Source organism: Aspergillus vadensis, assembly GCF_003184925.1.
Source record: "Aspergillus vadensis CBS 113365 unplaced genomic scaffold BO88scaffold_24, whole genome shotgun sequence".
Classification (NCBI taxonomy): domain Eukaryota; kingdom Fungi; phylum Ascomycota; class Eurotiomycetes; order Eurotiales; family Aspergillaceae; genus Aspergillus; species Aspergillus vadensis.
In genome coordinates, this window is record NW_020292062.1 from 450,598 (window position 1) to 468,071 (window position 17,474).

The 17,474-nt window shown below is 50.5% G+C and overlaps 6 protein-coding genes across 6 annotated transcripts; 3 read left to right on the forward strand and 3 right to left on the reverse strand.

Moving 5' to 3' along the window:
* Window positions 1-81: 81 nt before the first annotated feature.
* Window positions 82-3,052, forward strand: BO88DRAFT_371961 (RNA lariat debranching enzyme). The gene is made up of 3 exons (XM_025704220.1): window positions 82-362; window positions 428-529; window positions 587-3,052. The coding sequence occupies exons 1-3, from the start codon at window positions 309-311 to the stop codon at window positions 2,594-2,596; spliced, it is 2,166 nt and encodes a 721-aa protein (XP_025559499.1). The 5' UTR covers window positions 82-308; the 3' UTR covers window positions 2,597-3,052.
* An 82-nt stretch (window positions 3,053-3,134) lies between these two features.
* Window positions 3,135-6,696, reverse strand: BO88DRAFT_394859 (RTP1/Tango6 family protein; the record flags this gene model as incomplete). The annotated part of the gene is made up of 3 exons (XM_025705169.1): window positions 3,135-5,931; window positions 5,979-6,567; window positions 6,624-6,696. 3 exons carry the CDS (start codon window positions 6,694-6,696, stop codon window positions 3,135-3,137), a joined length of 3,459 nt encoding a protein of 1,152 aa, XP_025559500.1.
* Window positions 6,697-7,232: 536 nt separating this feature from the next.
* Window positions 7,233-8,436, reverse strand: BO88DRAFT_470840 (uncharacterized protein; the record flags this gene model as incomplete). The annotated part of the gene is made up of 4 exons (XM_025711678.1): window positions 7,233-7,505; window positions 7,619-8,016; window positions 8,047-8,237; window positions 8,289-8,436. 4 exons carry the CDS (start codon window positions 8,434-8,436, stop codon window positions 7,259-7,261), a joined length of 984 nt encoding a protein of 327 aa, XP_025559501.1. The 3' UTR covers window positions 7,233-7,258.
* Window positions 8,437-8,896: 460 nt separating this feature from the next.
* On the forward strand, window positions 8,897-11,243 carry BO88DRAFT_136317 (transcription factor). The gene is made up of 5 exons (XM_025701423.1): window positions 8,897-8,999; window positions 9,059-9,187; window positions 9,247-9,886; window positions 9,941-10,450; window positions 10,500-11,243. Exons 1-5 carry the CDS (start codon window positions 8,950-8,952, stop codon window positions 11,154-11,156), a joined length of 1,986 nt encoding a protein of 661 aa, XP_025559502.1. The 5' UTR covers window positions 8,897-8,949; the 3' UTR covers window positions 11,157-11,243.
* Window positions 11,244-14,354: 3,111 nt separating this feature from the next.
* On the forward strand, window positions 14,355-16,288 carry zpr1 (zinc finger-containing protein ZPR1). Its single transcript, XM_025710264.1, has 2 exons — window positions 14,355-14,619; window positions 14,694-16,288. The coding sequence occupies exons 1-2, from the start codon at window positions 14,494-14,496 to the stop codon at window positions 15,951-15,953; spliced, it is 1,386 nt and encodes a 461-aa protein (XP_025559503.1). The 5' UTR covers window positions 14,355-14,493; the 3' UTR covers window positions 15,954-16,288.
* Window positions 16,289-16,600: 312 nt separating this feature from the next.
* cyp5 (putative peptidyl-prolyl cis-trans isomerase) lies at window positions 16,601-17,437 on the reverse strand (the record flags this gene model as incomplete). The annotated part of the gene is made up of 3 exons (XM_025705170.1): window positions 17,377-17,437; window positions 17,237-17,302; window positions 16,601-17,164 (listed from the first exon to the last, which is right to left on the reverse strand). The coding sequence occupies exons 1-3, from the start codon at window positions 17,386-17,388 to the stop codon at window positions 16,601-16,603; spliced, it is 642 nt and encodes a 213-aa protein (XP_025559504.1). The 5' UTR covers window positions 17,389-17,437.
* Between the last annotated feature and the right edge of the window lie 37 nt (window positions 17,438-17,474).

Below are 17,474 nucleotides of genomic sequence, written 5' to 3' on the forward strand. Positions count from 1 at the left end.
AGCAAAGCAACCAAACACTCCCGCCGCACGATCAACTCACATCTTCCCGGTGTTACTCTGCTTCTACTTTTCATCTTTCTCTTCTCCCCCAATTCTTCTCTTCTCATTTCTTCACCTCTAGCATCTTTCTATTCTCCCTCCCAGAATTGAATATTCTGCGTCCAGTAATCCTCACTCTTGCATAAGAGGTCTCCTACGTTGTTCCTTATCATCCTTTGCATCTTCTGCGTCTCAAACTTTGCGAGCAACTCATACTTCGTCGCGGATCGGTCCATATTATCTCGGTTTTCGCAGCATTTTCCAGAATCATGGAGATGCCAACTTCAGACTCTGCCTCGCTTCGAGTCGCGTTTGAAGGATGTGTAAGTCAACTTTTCATTTCCATACTCTGTACTTTTTATCTTGCTGACCAAAGATACGTCTCCAGGGCCACGGATGTCTTCATGATATCTATGCATCGGTCGATAAGGCTGCCTCCCTGAAAGGGTGGGATGGTGTCGATTTGGTGATCATTGGCGGCGATTTCCAGGTAAGACTATTTTCGCCCCTGTCAAGTTGCCTGTCTCTCCTGCTAACTTCAACCTAGGCTGTCAGAAATGCCAATGATCTGGCCTGCATGTCAGTGCCAATGAAGTACAGAGAGTTAGGTGACTTTCATGAATACTACAGTGGGCAGCGTGTTGCTCCATACCTGACCATCTTTGTGGGAGGGAACCATGAGGCGAGCAATCACCTGTTTGAGCTGTATTATGGCGGGTGGGTAGCCCCCAATATCTACTACCTCGGTGCGGCCAACGTTATCCGGTGTGGGCCACTTCGCATCGCCGGCATGTCTGGCATCTGGAAGGGATACGACTACCGGAGACCTCATTTTGAACGACTGCCATACAACAGCGATGACGTTCAAAGCATCTACCACGTGAGGGAACTCGATGTCCGCAAACTGCTGCAAATCCGCACACAGGTTGATCTGGGATTATCCCACGACTGGCCTAAGACGGTCGAGCGTAGCGGAGACTTTGAAACCTTATTCAATAAAAAGATGGGGTTCCGCGAGGATTCTCAAAATGGCCGACTTGGTAGTATGGCTGCCAAGCATGTTCTTGATCGGCTGCGCCCAGCCTATTGGTTTTCGGCCCACTTACACGTTAAGTTCGCGGCTCGAGTGCAGCACGCTGATTATGTTGTTCCTGAGCATCCAGCGGCCAAGAGACAGGCTGCTGCCAGTGCAACTGATGCCGGTCAGCGTTCAAGCGCTCCATTTGCGCTGGATGGTGCGGTATTCACTTCGTTGGTCCTTGGTGAAGAGAACCAGAACCCATTGAATGAACCTGTGGCCTCAGCTTCTACTGCCAACTCTGATAAGCAGAGTCAGAGCAACGCTGTAAGCACCAGAGATTCTCAGTTGCAGTCAGAGAGTGGACAATTTGCTTATCAGTCATCCAAGACCGACGTATCGGCTGGAGAAGCAGCTAGCACCATGGAGACTAAATTGTCAGCGTGGAACAACTTCCACGTCGTTGCTGCCCGAAACGAAGCGGCTGAGAACGAGCTTTATTTGTCGGGCAAGGCACAGAACCCTGGGCCGAACCCCTATGAGCTCAAGCACAACCTGACCTGGAAAAGGGTGGAGACCGATATGGACGGTGTAAATCGGAAAATTGCAAGCGTCGAGAGGGATGTCAGTCCCGAACAGCAGAACTCTAAAAAACAGAAGATTGATCATGGATCGGATGTTGTGAAAAATAGTGATGAGATCGACTTAGATCTAGACAGCGAGTCCGACGGTGCATCAAGTAAAGCACAGCCTGAAACGGCAGTTTCAGGAAATAGTGGCTCTCCCACAATGATGTCCACTCCGACTCAGTTGGAACGAAACAATATCACCTCTCAAGCAGAGCCAGCTAAAGCGACTGATGTCTCACAGGATATCCGGAACCAGCTGCCTGCCAGTTTTTCACGGCCCCAGCCTGATCCCTATCCGGTCAATGGGCCTTTGCCCAAAGCCATTGCAAACAACGTGACCAATTTCCTTGCGTTAGACAAATGCCTTCCTAACCGCGAGTTTCTCCAGCTCTTGGAGATAGATCCTATCTCAGAACCGGATGGAGGGAAGGTTGAACGCCCATATCGCTTGGAGTACGACGAAGAATGGCTCGCAATCACACGTGCGTTCGCCAACGACCTCCACCTCGGGGATCCCAACGCCAGACCCTCTCCAGATAAGGGCGACGTCGTGTACCTTCCCCAGATTCTCGAAGAAGAGAAGTGGGTTGAGGAGAACGTCGTCAAGCCTGGAAAGCTTGTCGTCCCTGAGAACTTCACTCAAACTGCGCCCATCTATGATCCCAGTGTACCTCTGACGACTGAAGAGATGCCGATTGAGTACACCAATCCACAGACCGCCGAGTTCTGCGAGTTGATCGGCATCGAAAACAAATTCGACATGCCCGACGCCGAACGCCAAGCTAGAATGGCCAGAGGGCCCCGTCCTAGTAGTAACAGAGGCGGTATGGGCCGTGGGCCTCGTCGAGGCGGCTTTGGCTTTGGACGGGGTCGCGGACGTGGAGGTCGCGGACGCGGCAACCGTTACTGATCTTACATCGTTTCCTCTTGCACTTCGCTGATCAAAAGCTGGCTCCATATGAGACACGGTTGCTCTTCAGCTGCGTTCGCGGCATTGCTCATGGCGCAAAGAAAGTGTACAGCGGATGAGGAAGTGCTGGGCACTTGCCTCTTCTCATATTTCTTTCATCGGAACAGCTATGCGACGATGCCATCTACCGAATTTGTCTTTATTTCATTTCTCGCTGCAAACTACACTTCTAATCTCTTCTATCTGACACTCTAATGGAAATGGAGACCAACTCTACCCATCTCATTAATGTCTTTCACAGAGAATGGCTCCCTGAAAGTCGACCTTCAATTTCTGTCATTTATGCCTTGAAATCACGGTGACCTCGGAGTTACTTAGTACAATTGACGCGTTCACGAAATAGCTATTTTCCTACTGGATCACAGTACAGATAATGGAAATGAAAACCAAAGCATCATGCATAAAGTTCGCGCAATAGTAGACAGTAAATTAAAGACTGAATAAACGTGACTAAACTCAGTAACCAAACCACCACCTACTACTCAATCTCCTCAATCCTCGGCCTCATACCTTCATCCCTACCAGAAAGCGGACTAACTCTCAACCCAGCAATCCGATCCCCCAATTCCAACCTCGGCTCCTCATCCTCCCCTCTCGCCCCAATCCCCCACAACAGCGACTTCTCCAACCAAGCCTCCAAACTCTCCACCAACACTCGTACGTGTCCCCTCACAATCGAATCCGTCTCCCAACTCTCCACAAACCTCAACGAAGACAACATATGCGGAATATTCCCTACCGTCGCTGCTCCCCCATCCATTCCAACACCCTTCGTATCCGAAAGCGAAAACCCGAAGCCCAGAGCTTGACTACCGCGATTCTCGCGAACGGTATCCATAGCTTTGAGAATATCAACAAGGAGGATAGCGCTCGCGCGTCGCAGGATAGCGGACTCAACCTCCGGTTCTAGTGTCAGCGTCGCGAGGGCTAATTCCACGGCGGAGGAGATAACCGAGGGTCCGAGACCGAGGATATTCGTTTGGATGGCGCTTGCTAGGATGGATAATGCGGATGCGCGGACGCGGAGATCCTCTGGTTCGGAGTCTGATGCTGCGCCTGCTGCCCAGGCGGAGATGATGTTGGCGGAGTGGGCGGCTTGCTCTTCGTCTTCTTCGGAATCCGAGGCGTCGACTTCCTTCTGGATTTGGTCTGATAGTTCTTGGATTTTGGATGTAGATGTGGAGATGCTCCATCCTGGGGGCATGGAAGATTCCTTTTGCTTGCGGGCTTCTTCGCGTTCTGCTTTCCGTTTCTCTTTCTCGAGTTGCTGTCTGCGTGTCTTTTGGGCTTGGGGTTTCTGGGCGCGTCGGCCGGCGACGGCAATCATGCCTTCGGCGAGGAGTTTGGCGGTCTCGCCTGTTAGGGCGTCGTTGAGGTCCTGGACGGTGCGGAGGAGGGATTCGCCGATCTTGAGTCTTTGGTCGAGGGTGTGGGTCTCGGTTTTGTCGATGTAGCGGTCTACCAGGGTTTTGATCACGGTGCGGGGGTGCCGTGATGCGAGGGTGCCGATGAGTTTGATGGCGTTTAGGTAGATGAATTCGTCGGTGCTGTGGGTTTCGGAGGTGTCGGTTATGATGGATAGGAGGAGGGTCAGGGTGGAGGGGATGTCGAGGACTGGAGAGGCTTTGGTGATGAGGTTTGAGAGGAGGGAGAAGCCTTCGGCTTGGATGGGGGCGAGGTCGGAGTTTAGGTTGGATAGTGCGCGACGGTGGGTTTCGAAGTCGGCTATTTCGCTGGTTGGTTTGTTTGTTATGAGGGTCTCGCCTTCGGGGTTGGCGAGGTGGATCTCGATGAGCATTGATGATGTGGTTGCTGGTTTGGAGAGGTCGGGTGGGAGATGGGGGGTTAGATCGTCGAGTTTTGACTTGATGGCTTCGAGCACTGGGAGGGTCTCAGATGAGATGGTGAAATCGGGTGAGGCGAGGACAGTAGATAGAAGGCTGAATACGGCTGGCAGTGATTCGGCGGAGTCTGTGTCTGTTGCTGCTTCTTCCTTTCCGGTGTCGTCTGGCTCGACGATGTTGGCCAGTGACGATAGGGATACCTTGCCTGACCGTGTACCCATGGTCTTCTTGCTCCGCACGTATGCTCGGTTCAGTTCACTGTCGATTATTTGCTTGATGAGTTCGAGCACGCGTAAAGGACGACGGGAAAGGACGTCTTTGAAATTGTCGAGCAGCGTTTCCGCTACCTTGGCACTGATCAACTGCTGCATAATGTTCTTGAAGTTGTCTTCCTCCGGGGATAGTCGCAATCTATCCATCGAACGCTCATCCAAGGTAGGTTTCACCAGCCAGCTTTCACTGACGTAGAGGAAGATGTCAGCTGTCCGCTCTTCGCTACTGGGGTCTGCGCCCAATAAGCCGACGAAGAGTTTCGTGCGAGACTGCAATATGTCGACGAGGCGGACAATGTTGCGATTCGTTTCTGACGTGTTGCGCTTCCGCAGTAAGACTTTGTTCTTCGAGTCTGAATCATAAGTCCACGCTGCCCCGCCATCATAGAGTAGGTTGTCGACGAGTTTCTGTAATGGTTGAAGTCCAACTGATATTCCGAAATATGTCTGTAGGATAGTTAAGATTTTCTCATGCAGTGCCATATTTTGATGTTCCATTGTATAGCAAGCTAGGCCCCAGAGTGGCACTAGAATAGGGTGGACGACGCGCTTCACGAGACCCGGGTTTGGAGGTTGGAGGACTAAGGTTCGCAATCTGTCGACTGCTAATAATATCGTCGGCTCGGCTACTTGAATTTGCTCGGATGATCCACGGTCAAACTCATCAGCGGTAGCTATCCATTTCTTTGAGGAATCATCAAGCCCCGCAGTAAGCGCTTTGAAGATAGGCTCCAAGAATATGGAGTGCCCGACGGTCCCAGGAGCGCCGTAGGCTCTTTTACCCAAGATACCGTTTCCAATTACGTATGCTGCTGTCTTCATTAGGTCAGGGTCATCGCCGTCAATCAACTCTAGTAGCTGCGGTGCTATTGTGGAAAAGTAGTTGACCGGGTCCATTCCTTCTGGAACTGAGGACAGCAGGCGGGACGTTTGCATTATACCCTGCACTGTGAAGATTGGGCCATTCGATGCCTGGGCCTGAGCTTCGGCTCCCAGAGTAGGGGCAAACTGAGAGGCCAGAAAGACCATAGTTTGGAGTACACCACCGGGGCGTAATGGAAATCGTGACAGCTCGCTAGAGACCAAAGACTTGAACCACGGAGCAGGATCCGACTGCAGGAAAGTGGACAATGTTGGTAGCAACACAGGGCTGGGAGTCCTGCAGCAAATCAGTGGCTGTGGCTGGAACGTTTATGAAAAACATACTCTTCAATCAGTCTTCCCACCTCCTGACGGTAGATAGCCTTCTTATCGTCGGAGAGGCTTTTTGAGTTATAAGCCAGGTCTGCAGCTGCACTGATCATGTCGCTAAGGATTCGGCCACGGATGACATCTTGAACGCTCATTCTTGCATCGAATATGACGCTCGAGAGAGTGGACCATATCCTTTCGAGGAGATATTCGTCTTCGGGACTCTCCTGAGCATGATGTTGTTGTTGAGCAATAACCCCCGCAGGCAGAGCCGAGAACACCCTTTGGTGCAGAGGTAGGCCAAGACCTCTCGAAAGTGACGGGTATATGCCTTCCACAGCAATCAGATCCAATAGAGCGAGAAGTAGCCTGCGTCTTTTTGCATCTTCCAGGGCAGCATCTTCTGTTTCCTGGCCCGTCTGGCTGGACTGATCCCCATCGCTGGAGGGAGTGACGAAAGCAATATGGATGAGAGACAGTAGGCTCAAAGCTTTAATGATGACATCGCTCCTCACAGACCCAGTGCTTTTCTCATCGTCACGGAGTGTCTCGTTCAGAATTTCTACTAAAGTCTGCCCCCGCAACTTTTGGCTCTGAACGCTATCTAAATTCTCGGTTAGCTTTGACATTCAGACGGCTCTGGGATCAAGCTTTGCATACCTCGTTGAAGAACAGGTTCGAGAAACACACTCACGGCAGCGAATGCCTCTTTTACCCGTACTGAGTCACTCATCCTTCGATCATGGAGAGCTCTCCTTTACCCCAATACTCGCATTTACAATTCTACGCCTGTTTCCATCAAGTCCAGAGAATGGATTGGAAGTGATTACCTAATCACATTATGCCTGCAAGTTGCTTATCACATGATTTGTGGCTAGTTCAAATGTGGTCTAGCGTGTAATGGGCCGGGCGGCAACTTCGATTTTGCTGCTACTTTGGGTAGTATACTGTTGTTACTACACGAACATCCAATATATGAAACACTCCAATACCTACATCTGTTTGCTCACTAATAATCAATCTTATCTTGCACGATGTTAAATCACATACATTTAAGTCATAAAGTTATTCTCCAGGGAATGATGCCAACTCAAGTAGGTTTCTTGTTTCAAACTAGCAAATATATAAATAGCCATCATATAGCCGTCTGGCAAAGGTGGTTCTCACACACTACGTATTTGAATACTATATCAGCTTCATGTCTCCTTTTTGCTCATCTAGTTTGCCAAGAACTAGCAGTGGGTCCATTTTCAGCTATAAGCTAGCATATTTGAAGTGGAACTGTCAAGGGAAGGCTAATCGTTCGGCTCCATTGCCCTGATATGTGGAATCGGAGAGTCACCGTCAAAGAGTATATTCGGGAAACAAGACAGTAGCTGAACGTAGGCGGCAAGCTCAGACCCTCCGGCAGCTTGATTGGCACCTTTACTGAGGTACCATAGATTATCCCTGATGCGATGCTGGCCGTGAATGAATCCAGATCCTCGGTAAATTGGCACTTTCCCCACTCCAACGGGCTCGGGGTTGAAGTCCCTAGAGATACTGTTTGCACATAAGAGTGACGATAAGGATCCCATGCTGAAGAACCTATAGCCGCTGGAAGATGTATCTCTGGTTTTTCTCCGAAAGAGGTGATGGCATTTAATGAGACACACATTGATGATAACTGTGGCAGATGTGGTCTAGATATTGCTTGGAACTGTAAGTTGACTGGTAAGTAACTGACCATGGCTTTTGCTTGTTGAATAGCGGCTGGCTGCGCCGTCCGCGCCAACAGCGCTCCAATCCGAGAGAAAGATATCGGTGACTTGGATACGAATTTCTCCTTACTGAGGCAGTAATGCTTGCTGTCTTCTGGAACCAGCAAGGGTGCCTCTTCTATGCGCGGCGAACGAATAAACAATGGAAATGCCCATTCAGCTACTGCTGGCATCCCGTCTCGGTTGATACCCCGTGTCAGGCTGAGCTTTATGTTGTATTCGACCGATATCTCGCTGGGCGTTATGTCGTCTTGCCCTATGCTCGGAGGAAGGAGTGAATGCTCTTCCTGGACCTGCTGAAGGTGACAAAATTGCTGGCACACCGAGCCTCTTATCCTTGGAGGAACCGTGAACCCGAATGGTATCTCGTGTCTCAAACCTCCTTGCAGTAGTCCCGAGTCTGTTGATGATTTGAGCACGAGCGGCTGTTCTATGCGAAGAAAAGTCTGGCATGCCGTGTACGGTGGAAGTGGCACCGCGTTTTCGGTCCTGTCAATCTGTATTTTGACTTTGCCTGACGAACAATCATTACGAGTTGCAACTGTAAACAGAAATTGAATCATACCTTCAAGGTAAATGCTTAGCTGATGTGGAGAGATACTCTTCCGTGGGATAATAAAAGCCGTTCCCTTAATGTCATCTCCGACACTGAAATCGGCAGAGCCATGCTCCAGTTGGAACTGAACATCCAAATATGGTTTTTGGATTAGCATTGTGAGTAGAACCAAAGTAGAATGCTTTATAGTATGCTTCTTCTTTTAGCAGTGAGCTGCCGGAGTAATTTCTCAAGAGAAGCCATGAGGCTCTAGATTCTTCTCTCTGCGTAATTATATAGTTCGGTTATATAGTCATCGGTCCGTCGGCGTGTCGTCACGGAACCGATTACAACGGCGTGACTGGATGAAGCAGCGGCAACAGACTTACGATAGTATGATTGGGGGCAAACAGGATACATATCGCAGACAATTTCATTAAACACTCAAACTGGGCACAATTGATCAATTTCTTTCCCTTCGTCTACCTCTATTGTCTCATGCTTATGGGCGCCGCGGGGCCGATACTAGTGGATGTTATACTTGGCTAAGGTTCGACCTCGGCATGTGACTAAATTGCCGAAAGATGAATAAGAGAGGCGAACTTCGTCGTGCCTCTCGGCGAAGGATCAGACTGCCGACAACATCAACGCATGCAGGTCATTCCAATAGTCTGAAATAAATTATTCACCGATGCCTGTCACTAAGCAACAACCCAAGCGTGATAATAAGAAGCCTATAGCGTGCGTTGCCATTCGGGCTTCTTCCTTAGCAAGTGCGCTAACTAGTTCCCTTCCTGCAGCTGCCACCGTTGTCACGCCCATAAAGTTAAATGTTCTGGCGGACAGCCTTGTTCGAGATGTCGGCGGGCTGGCTGTGATGATGAGTGTAAATACACTCTACGTGATCGCAAGCTCAAGGTGCAAGAGAGGTAGGCATCCTCGATCATCTACCCATTGTTTAGCCGTCTCGGATACTGATATACACCAGTTACCTCGACGAACTTCTTACCCAAAACGCTCAATTAAGAGAACAGCTACGCTCTATTAGTACCCCTCAGAGCTCATCTGCCACTACTGCCGAGGGGTCTATTCCACAAGAGTTCTACCCGCCGGTGCAAAACCCTCTCCTGGGAGAACGGGCTTGGTTCTACCCATACGACCCTTCTGCTCCTCCTATATACATGGGTGATGCAGCATGCACGGCGTTCGCGACGCGCTTGCGCCAGTTCCTCACGGGGGATCCTAATACGGCGCATGTTGCTAGAACGCAATACACCCCCGAGTCATCTTTACTCGAGGGTGCCACTCAATGGCCCGGTTTAGCACAGGCTCGTCTACTGGTTCGTATTGCTTTCAACCAGTTGAGTCGCGTCTACCATCTGTTTCTACGCAAGTCGACCATCGAACACCTCGAATCCATATACCGCACGCCATCGCTACGCGATGACCCGGCTGTTATGTGCAAATTCTTCGCCCTTTTCGCCTTGGGCGAGGTCTATTCGTCTCGGGCCAACTCTTCACCAACGGGTCGAGTTCCAGGCACGTTGTACTATGTACGAGCAATGGGACTAATTCCGATTCTGCCCGAGAGACCAGGTGTCATCCATGTGGAAAGTCTGCTACTACTGGTAAGTCAACTGCTTCTTCAGCATATCATAGCTATTGCTAAACGCATCAATCAGTCGCTGTACTCGTACTTCCTCAACAGACGACACTCGGCTTACATGTTAGTCGGCAGCGCCATGCGTCTGGGCCTGATCCTCGGGCTCAACCATAATATCCCTGAGCGACAATGTACTGATCCAATAGAACGTCAGCATCGGGTTCGGCTGTGGTGGGCTATCTATGTCTTCGACCGCATGTATACGTCAAAATTTGGTTTCCCGCTACAGATCCGCGATGAAGATATCCATGTCGATATGCCTACCGACGTTGCCAGCCCTGCTGCTGAGGAGCAGTTCTCAGATACAGCTTACTCTGTCGCCAGTATTCGACTGTCGCAGATCATTGGTCAGACCATTGACAAGATATATTGTCGCAAACAGCATGCAGAGTCATTTCTCCAGCGGGAGCAGCAGCTCTTGCTGGCTTTACAAGACTGGCTTAAATCGCTCCCAGAACATATCAAGTTGCGCTCGGAGGACTCTCCTCCGCCAAAGCATATCGTATCATTACATCTACAATTTAATCAGGTCAGTTTCCTTCTTATCCACGCAGGGTCTTTGCGTTAACCGTACGTAGTGCGTGATATTAGCCACTCGACCCATCTTACTTCATGCTCTATTACATCACAGCAACCGTGATGATAGCGAAGACCTTCCTCAGCCGGTCATCACTCTTAGTGAAGCTTGCATACATGCTGCACGGCACTCCCATGCACTCATCATAGAGGAGTGGGTTAATGGCTCTTTGCCTATGTACGGCTATTTCTACGCCCAGTATTTCTTTTCATCTTGCATTGCCTTGGTGATCTCAAGTCTTTTGCCAACGATCGGAAACCCGGCAGATCTGGAGTCGTTAGATACTGCCATTGAGATCCTGCATAGGATGAGTGAACACGGCAATCTTGCTGCTGCTGAATTCTACGAGAACCTCAAGCGTGTCAAGAAAACTTTGGCAACTAACTCTGGCGTTGTTAATGATAGCCATGAGCGTCGCAGTCAAACACCAAGACACTCCCTCGCGTCATTATCGGCTGGAGGCCCGACCGCGGATCCTCATGCAATTAGTATAGTGCCAGCTACGGGCTATACTACCGAGATGGCATTCTTAGAACCGACAATGCAGGATTTTCTGGGCAGGTCAGAGAATGAAATTGATGCTATTCAGCCATATGATCTTTTCATCGATGACCATGCTACTATTGCTGCATGGCCCGCGACCATGTGGACTTCGTGATCAGACGTATGGCCGTTAATGTCGCCATTAACAGCCCAGAAGCCAGAATATGGGACCGACCCCGGCATGGTGTGCTCTCGCCTTCATACCGCTCAAGGCTTCCGGGCCACAAGGGGTGTGATATTTGACCCCGACATTGACAGTCCTGCGAGGATTCGTCTACACTTTATTGGATGGTGTCCCTAGTGTTCCCCACGATCAAGACCGTGTCGATATTCGCGATTTCAGACCGTGTAGCACACCGGCGCACGGCGCACACATTCAATCATTGGGAGAATATCAGAAGGTCAAGTAAGCCAGCCCTTCCGCAAGCAACCATAGCAGCGGGCCGGAACAAGTATGCCTGGAGCCTAAAGGCAACTAAGATGCCAATTGGAAGGCCATCCAGCCATGCTGAATCGGCAATGCGGGAAAAGAAGCTGCAGAAATATAAGGTGGAAGCAAGTGGCCACTCGTGGAATTTACCAAAGTCCACAGTATAGTGAGCCTTTGTGGGCATGAGGAATGAAGCGGAATTGGGGTGATTATGGTCTATCGGGTCAAGTGGTTAACTATAGGTGTATTGAATGACGTCATGGAGTCACTGCACTAAGGATGCTTCTTATGTTCCTCAGATATGTACATTGACAAGTAGTTTTGAATGGCGTATGTCCAAGCAAAAACAATACAGAATAACACCAAAGTCAATTAGCTGTAAAGCAACTAGAGAACGCAAACCATGGACAACTGGGTGCGAGGACATTCCAGGCCTTTTGCAGGCGGCTGGTAATCACGTGATAACGCGTCGCGTCCGTTGGAGGCTCGACTCGAGGCGCATCATTTCAGTCCCGTCCATTTCCTTCCTCAAACACAGCGGCTGTGACATTGGCTTGGCTCAACCAACTCCCTGAAGTTATTGATCTCTACTTGTTCGAGAAGCTCAGTCAAAGTTGATTCTTAGGAGCTCAAATCTCCATTGGACCCTATACCTTCGAAGATGTGTGGACGTGTGTTTTCGTTGTTCTTTCCGGAGTGCCGCTTGATCTCGCCTCTCCGCCCGCTACGGGCGTCTATACAGATCTTACCCTCCTACGGCTTCTCAAGTTTTTTCTTTCGCGTTCTGCTAGGAGCAAGCGGTAAGAGAAAGCTTGGGAACTAAACCCTAATAGACACCAATCAGTTCGATGCCATTCGGTGGTATCAGTTTCACGGTGTTGCATGGCGGATGTACCGATTAGTGGGCTCGATCCCTGGTGGGATCGACGATATGAAAGGAATCCGATGTCCAGAGCTTCCTCGGAGGCAATCAAAGACGGCTTATCATGCGTTTATTACAAGCTCCTGAAAAGGACACGCGTCGGTTTGCCAATGCTGGGCGCTACATGTTGATCACTACGGATTGTCACTCTATGCCTGGAAGACTGAAGTTGGAGAGAAAGCAGGTGAAGCATGTCGGGCAACTCTGTTTTGGAGTTGTCTTAGGGAGCAATCTATGGGTGGTAATACCGTGCTTTTGAGGACAATACTGCGGGCATCATTCATTACATGTGCAAGTTGATCATCTCGAATACAACAAACTGCCCACACACTGTCATCTACCCGATATGTCAATGGATCCACTCGTCAGAACCAATATAATTTCTCGGTTGTGTCCAGGCACCTCCGTAGTGATTATATTGCAGCGAGGTCCATTTTCACTGTCGGGCAGGATGATTCATGCTTGGTCATTGCCTTCTACGCAATGCCATCCGACCTTTGGCTTGTTGTCACATTCCGGCACTAGATCAGTCTTGGCATGTAATGATGATGCTCAATATGCAGGCATTGTCGGTTGTCCACGGTCTTGGGCTCTGTGCTGTCCCGTGCATGCTTCCAACCTCGAGGGACCTGGGACCCTTGTACCTGCTTTCTACCTTGCAACTTCATGTACTTCGTCCCCTTCGGAGGCTAGGTGGCACCAAATCGCGGCACCAGCCACTGATTTGCGCTTCTATAGAAGGTCCTGATCGCCCGTGTTAACCGTCTCTTTGCAATGTAGGTGGCAAATAGATGATGGGCGCTGGTACAGACTACGGTTTCGGTCGTAGTCCCTCCTTTTGGGGAGAAGAAAGCGGCTTTTGGGGATGTTCTTTGTCCGCTTTGAATGCCCCCCAATGTTTCGTACTGCGGGGAGGAAACAAAAACCTGTCCCTGGGGGTACTGTATCACACACAAGAAGTCAGATCAAGTGGCGCTGGAATGTCAATTGATGGGCAGGAAACATGTCTAAAAGATGTAGGGAGATGGTGCGTTTGATCTAAGGTTCGACTGGGATGCCTTGGATATGTAAAGGGTCGATTCCCTGCGGAGGTTGTGAGGCATACCTGTGCCATAACCGCGTTCACTTGACGATTGCATTCCTCAACTGCTCAACTACTTGCCAAGGGTTCTGTGCTACACTGCTCCCAGAAACAGCCCGATGATCAGCAGTCGCTGCCTTTCAAACCGAGCGAGTCCTTCTCCTCTCCGTCGCGACACTCAGGATCGAACCAGCTTTTGGTCGAAGCATCATCTTCCAGCATTGTGGACTTTGGGATTCGTACAGGGAATTCTCTGCAGGACCTCTTGATGGGGATCAAAGTTTAGGCTTGTCTGCTTGGATTTCGCGTTGTTTCCCATGCCATATTGCCTGGATGCTGGTGTTTCTTTCAGGATCGGGCTGAGCTAGCTACGAAAAGAAGGCGCTCTATTGATGTTCACGGTGGCACTGCAATGAAACTCGGGATTCCGTACAGGAAAGGGGAGGTGGATGTACTGCCTGAATTATAGTAGCCGAACAGTCCGGGGTGTTTTCAGTCGGTGAACCTGCCGTTCCTCTTCGGGGGAACGGCCCAATTTTTTCTTATAAGTCTCCCCAGTCCCCATAAGTTGGCTTGGCTAACTACAGCAGGGTTATTGGGCGGAAGCATATAGTGCTTTTAGCCGATGGTTGGGTGTGATGTGTGCAACGTCCTGCATAGAATTCAGGAGATATCTGCGGAAATGTCTATGTCTACATGACCACAATATATACTATTAATAAGCATACTAGGATATTATTGCAACAATCGCGGATCCATCTATAATATCTTTTAAAAACCATGCTATTTCTGGCGCCCAATAACCCCGGCTGACTAATACTCGGGTGCCCCTCCAAAAAAAAACTTGCCCCGCCACGGCGATAGTGGAATGCAAAGGAACGTTCCCGCCATTGCTGCTTAAATTTTCCTGTCGCCTTCATTTTTGTGTTCTCTGGCGCAAACGGTCCTTTGATCTGTGTATTCTGTTCAGCACCTCTCTTTCACTGTAATTTCAACCCAGTGCTTATACCCCCTTCACAATGTCCGCCGACGAGAACCAGACTCAGCCCGAGTCGCAATTCCAGAAGCCCGGTGATCTGGTGGAGCGCAATGATGACACCGGTGTTATGAGCTTGGAGAGTCTTTGCACCAACTGCCACGAGAACGTAAGTGTTTCCTTAGTGATCTCTAAATACATCATGTTTCATGTCGTGGATGACGAGTCTAACTTTGCAAACAGGGTACTACCAGACTCCTGCTCCTTCGTGTGCCCTTCTTCCGTGACATTATCCTCGAATCGTTCGAATGCGAGCACTGCCACTTCAAGAACAACTCCGTCAAGTCTGCGGGCCAGATCCAGGAGAAGGGCGCCAAGTACACCCTCGAAGTTGAAAACGAGACCGACATGCAGCGCCAGGTCATTCGCAGTGATACCTCGATCTTCAAGCTCGAGACTCTGGGTATCGAGATGCCCAAGACCGACGGCCAGATGACCACCGTTGAGGGTGTTATCCAGAATATTTACGAGTCTCTCTCCAGCGAGCAGCCTCTTCGCAAGGAACAGGCCCCTGAACTCCACGATGCCCTCGTGCCCATCATTGATAGGCTCAAGAGCATGCTCGACCGCGAGGGATACCCCTTCACTGTCTCCCTCGACGACCCTACCGGTAACTCTTGGATTGCTCCCACCACTGCCGATGACGTCAAGAAGTACAAGCGCCGCGACTACCCTCGTACCCACGAGCAGAATGAACAGCTTGGTATCGCTGCCGACCCCAACGCTGTGCAGCATGAAGGTACCGCCGAAGCCGAGGAGGACGATATTATCGCAGGAAAAGTTTATAGCCTGCCCTCCGAATGCCCCGGCTGCAGCAAGGAGTGCTTTACTAACTTTAAGAAACTGGACATCCCCTACTTCAAGGAGGTGTACGTCTGGGGTACCTCCTGTGAACACTGCGGATACCGCACCAGTGAAGTCAAGACTGGTGGCGAGGTCCCCGAGAAGGGCAAGCGTATCACCCTCAGTGTCGAGAACGAGACCGATCTTGCCCGTGATATTCTTAAGTCCGATACCTGCGCGCTCTACAGTGAGCAGCTCGAGGTTACCGTCCAGCCCGGTACCTTGGGTGGTCGTTTCACCACCGTCGAGGGTCTTCTCACCGAGATCCGCGACCAGCTGCGCGGCCAGATCTACGACATCGACGACACCACCGGCTCCGGCGGAGACAGCATGGCCTCCTCCGACAAGGAGAAGTGGGAGCGCTTCTTCAAGCGTCTCGACGCTGCTATTAGCGGCGAGATGAAGTTCGTCATCACCCTCGAGGACCCCATGGCCAACAGCTACGTCCAGGACCTGTGTGCTCCTGCCGCTGATCCCCAGATCAAGACGGAGGAGTACACCCGCACTGATGAGGAGGAAGAGGAGCTCGGTCTGAAGGACATGAAGACGGAGGGATACGAGCAGGACGCGGAGAACAAGCCTGCTGATGAGCAGCAGTGATAAATAACTCCGTTATACCCGTTAGACTCTGCTTTCGCGTTTCTCTTTGATGACCTTGGTCTTGTCTCTGTTACGATGTGCATGAACTTCACACGCTTGGCCCCTTCGTATATATGCATTGCGATGACGTTTTACGTTTGGCCTTGTTTTCCTTTTTTGTTTTGTTTCTAGATATCCGGTGCATGTTGGCATTGTCATATGGTGTGGTTGTGAGGTGTTCCACTTTGTGTTACTCATAGTTTGGGGGTGATATCCATGGGTTGTGAAAAAAGTTCATTGATGATGTGTGCTTTTAGAGATATAATATACGAACCATGTATAGATGACCGTCTTTCTGTTTCATTTATCATTATAATATAGTAGATTGGCGATTCCAATCGGGTTCTCGCCCTGTATCTAACTCGACCCAGCATCTCTAGCAGCTCAAACCTCAGTCCACCACGGACATTGTATGAGGTATCGAGCGACGCTGGTAGCCTTGAGTAGTGAGGCGAGCTGAGCCATTGCAAGAGCGACACCTGATGCCGCATATAGTTTCCAGTTCGCATCAAGCAAGGCGTCTTCACATCTCACAATCGACATAAAGCATGGCCATGACCATACCAAACCTTCAAAACATATCAACGAACCACACATACCCCTCCACCTCACTTCGCAAACGGATTTGCATGAATCGTAACCCTTTCAATCTTCAACGCCTCAAATCCCCCCTCCTCCCCCTCCTTCGGCTGCACCACCCTCCCCTTCTTATCAACCTTAACATTCGCCTTCTCCAACCTCCCCAACACATCCCCGCCCTCATCCTGCGCCGTCAGATTCAGCACCTTCCCAAACACCGTACTCGCGCCATCCAAATGCGGCGCCGGCGCAAACGTCACGAAGAACTGGCTCCCGTTTATCGTTGCCCCCGTGGCGCCTTGCGATCCCGGCGCTGTGCGATCCTTCACGGGGCGGGATGCCATCGAGAGGATACCCCGCGTGTTGTGCTTTAGTGCTGGGAGGTGGATTTCTTGGTTTAGGGCTTGCGGGTGGTGGATTGAGGTGCCGCCTTTGGGGATGTCTTCGAAGGGGAGAGGGGGTTTAGAGCTGGATGATGAGGAGGTGAGGGATGGGTTGAGTGAGATGTCGCCGCCTTGGATCATGAAGCCCGGGATGAGGCGGTGAAATGGGGTGTTGTTGTATGCGCCGCTGGCGCAGAGGGCGATGAAGTTCTGTGTGGTGATTAGTTGGGTTCATTGGGGAATATGGAGTGAGAGGCGCTGGGGTGGGAGGGAAGTATGTACCTCTGCTGTCTTGGGGACTGCTTCGCAGAAGAGCTCGACTTTGAGGTCGCCGTGGGTGGTATGGAGCTGGAGTAGAGTTGGAGGTGGTTAGTTGTGTTCGTTCGGTTTTATGGTAATGTAATTGGGGGGAATGCACTCACTGTTACAGACATGATGTGTGAGTCTGTGCTATCTGCTGATAGTCGAATGATAGTAGGATGGGAAATATGGGCGCAATGAACGACGGAGAGCTGCGGCG